General features: G+C 34.2%; 1 protein-coding gene across 1 annotated transcript in view; it reads left to right on the forward strand.

Annotated features, from left to right (window-relative positions):
• AK5 (adenylate kinase 5) overlaps positions 1-843 on the forward strand; it is a gene marked incomplete at its 3' end in the record, with an annotated part of 42,885 nt that extends 42,042 nt beyond the window's left edge. Inside the window, exon 6 of the mRNA XM_010021431.1 lies at positions 753-843. Within this exon, the coding sequence (XP_010019733.1) occupies positions 753-843 (91 nt within the window). The remainder of the gene's footprint in view (positions 1-752) is intronic.
• Between the last annotated feature and the right edge of the window lie 796 nt (positions 844-1,639).

A 1,639-nucleotide genomic window follows, 5' to 3' on the forward strand; every position in this document is an offset into this window, starting at 1 on the left:
TTTCTGGCATCTGCCACTCTAAATTCTTGGGCTGATATTTTCCTCTGAGTTTACCTTGAGGTGCTGATGGAAAATTCCATAAGAAAGCAAATCTCATTACCAGTGACAAAACGGCTTAAGTAATATAGATAATACATAAGTCATCATAAGGCATGATGAAAAGCGTGATACTGATTTTGCAATGGTGGGTGTTGGACAAGGAGCTCAGTAACTCCCTAAAATTAACTTTTTAAGTATCATGCTATATTCAGAGATACTTGGAAAACAACTTCATCTATATAAAGGTTAGCATCTGCATCAAAGGTCCTATTAGGATTTGAACTTCCTTCTCCGTGGCTTTTCCTCTTGCCTATTATTTTTACCATGGCAGGTAATTATTGGCAAGACATCTGAAAAGGTGAACAACAGTCTTGGACTTGAAGGAAAAGCCCACTGAAGTTCATGAGTTTGGAAGTGCTAATGTTATGGGTTTTGCCCTGGGGTTCATTCCACATCCTAAAACGCATGTCACTGAACATACCGAATGATTGAAAATAGTTACCTGCTGTGACCATTATTTACTTGCTCCTGTAATTTGAGGTTACAGTATTCCCTTTTTCCATAGTAACGTACCTGGCCTCAATTCAAGAAATAAGAAAAAATATAGAGCAACAATAATTAAATGTCCTTTAATTTAATAAAATCATATTTCTATAAACATAGGCAAGTAGTAACAGTGTCTGATTACCAACTTTGGGTTTTTTTGTTAACAGTTTGATGCAGACAGAGATGAAGAAGAAGTGTTCTTTGACATAAGCTCAGCAGTTGACAATAAACTATTTGCAAACAAAGAGGCTGCAACAGGTGAGTTAATGTAAGATTTAAAAAACCATCTTTTTATATCGCATTTGACATTGGTGGGATGCCTTTTTCTTATTCCTCAAGTATGCATGTGTGTACTGTAGCAAAGTCTTGACCACTCTCAAACATTTGCATGACTAAGAGCTAAAAAGTATCTTTACGCTTGGAAGTGTCATACAACCCACCTAACATCTTGTTTATCTACAAGCTCACCTTAAAATACTAGAGATAGTCCATTAATCAACTATATTATTAATACAAAAACTTTGTAAGTTGATCAATTCCAGTTGTCAGCAGCTTCAGCTTAAGGTGATACCTCATTGTTCACCATAAAACCAGTCCTATGAGACTAATGATACTTCCTTCCTAATAATTGGTACTGATTCTGCAACTGTGTGTGAATATTAGTCATACATTTGGAGAGTTTTATTTATTTATATATTTTTTATTTGCGCTTACTGACGCTTGAATGTCTTCAAAGTAAAAGCCTTTGAGGGACAAAAGACTGCAAAAGAATTGAAGCTAAAAATCAAAGAAGTGAAAATCCATAACATCTATCAAATATTTTCCTTGAGGGGAATAGGAAAATGTTCCTTGGTAACTTCACAACTTTTTCTTTTTACAGATGGCATCCCTGGCTGCTTTCCAAGTAAAGCATGAGGGTTATATAGGTAGATGAAGTTTATAAACATCTTCAGAAACAGCATACAAAATAAAAAGAAATTTTAAGTGAAATATTTTCTTGTAAAATTTACTAGCTTTATTGAAACAAAAATTAGATATGTATAGTAGAGAAAAT

This window comes from Nestor notabilis, unplaced genomic scaffold (genome assembly GCF_000696875.1).
Source record: "Nestor notabilis isolate BGI_N333 unplaced genomic scaffold, ASM69687v1 scaffold14559, whole genome shotgun sequence".
NCBI lineage: Eukaryota > Metazoa > Chordata > Aves > Psittaciformes > Psittacidae > Nestor > Nestor notabilis.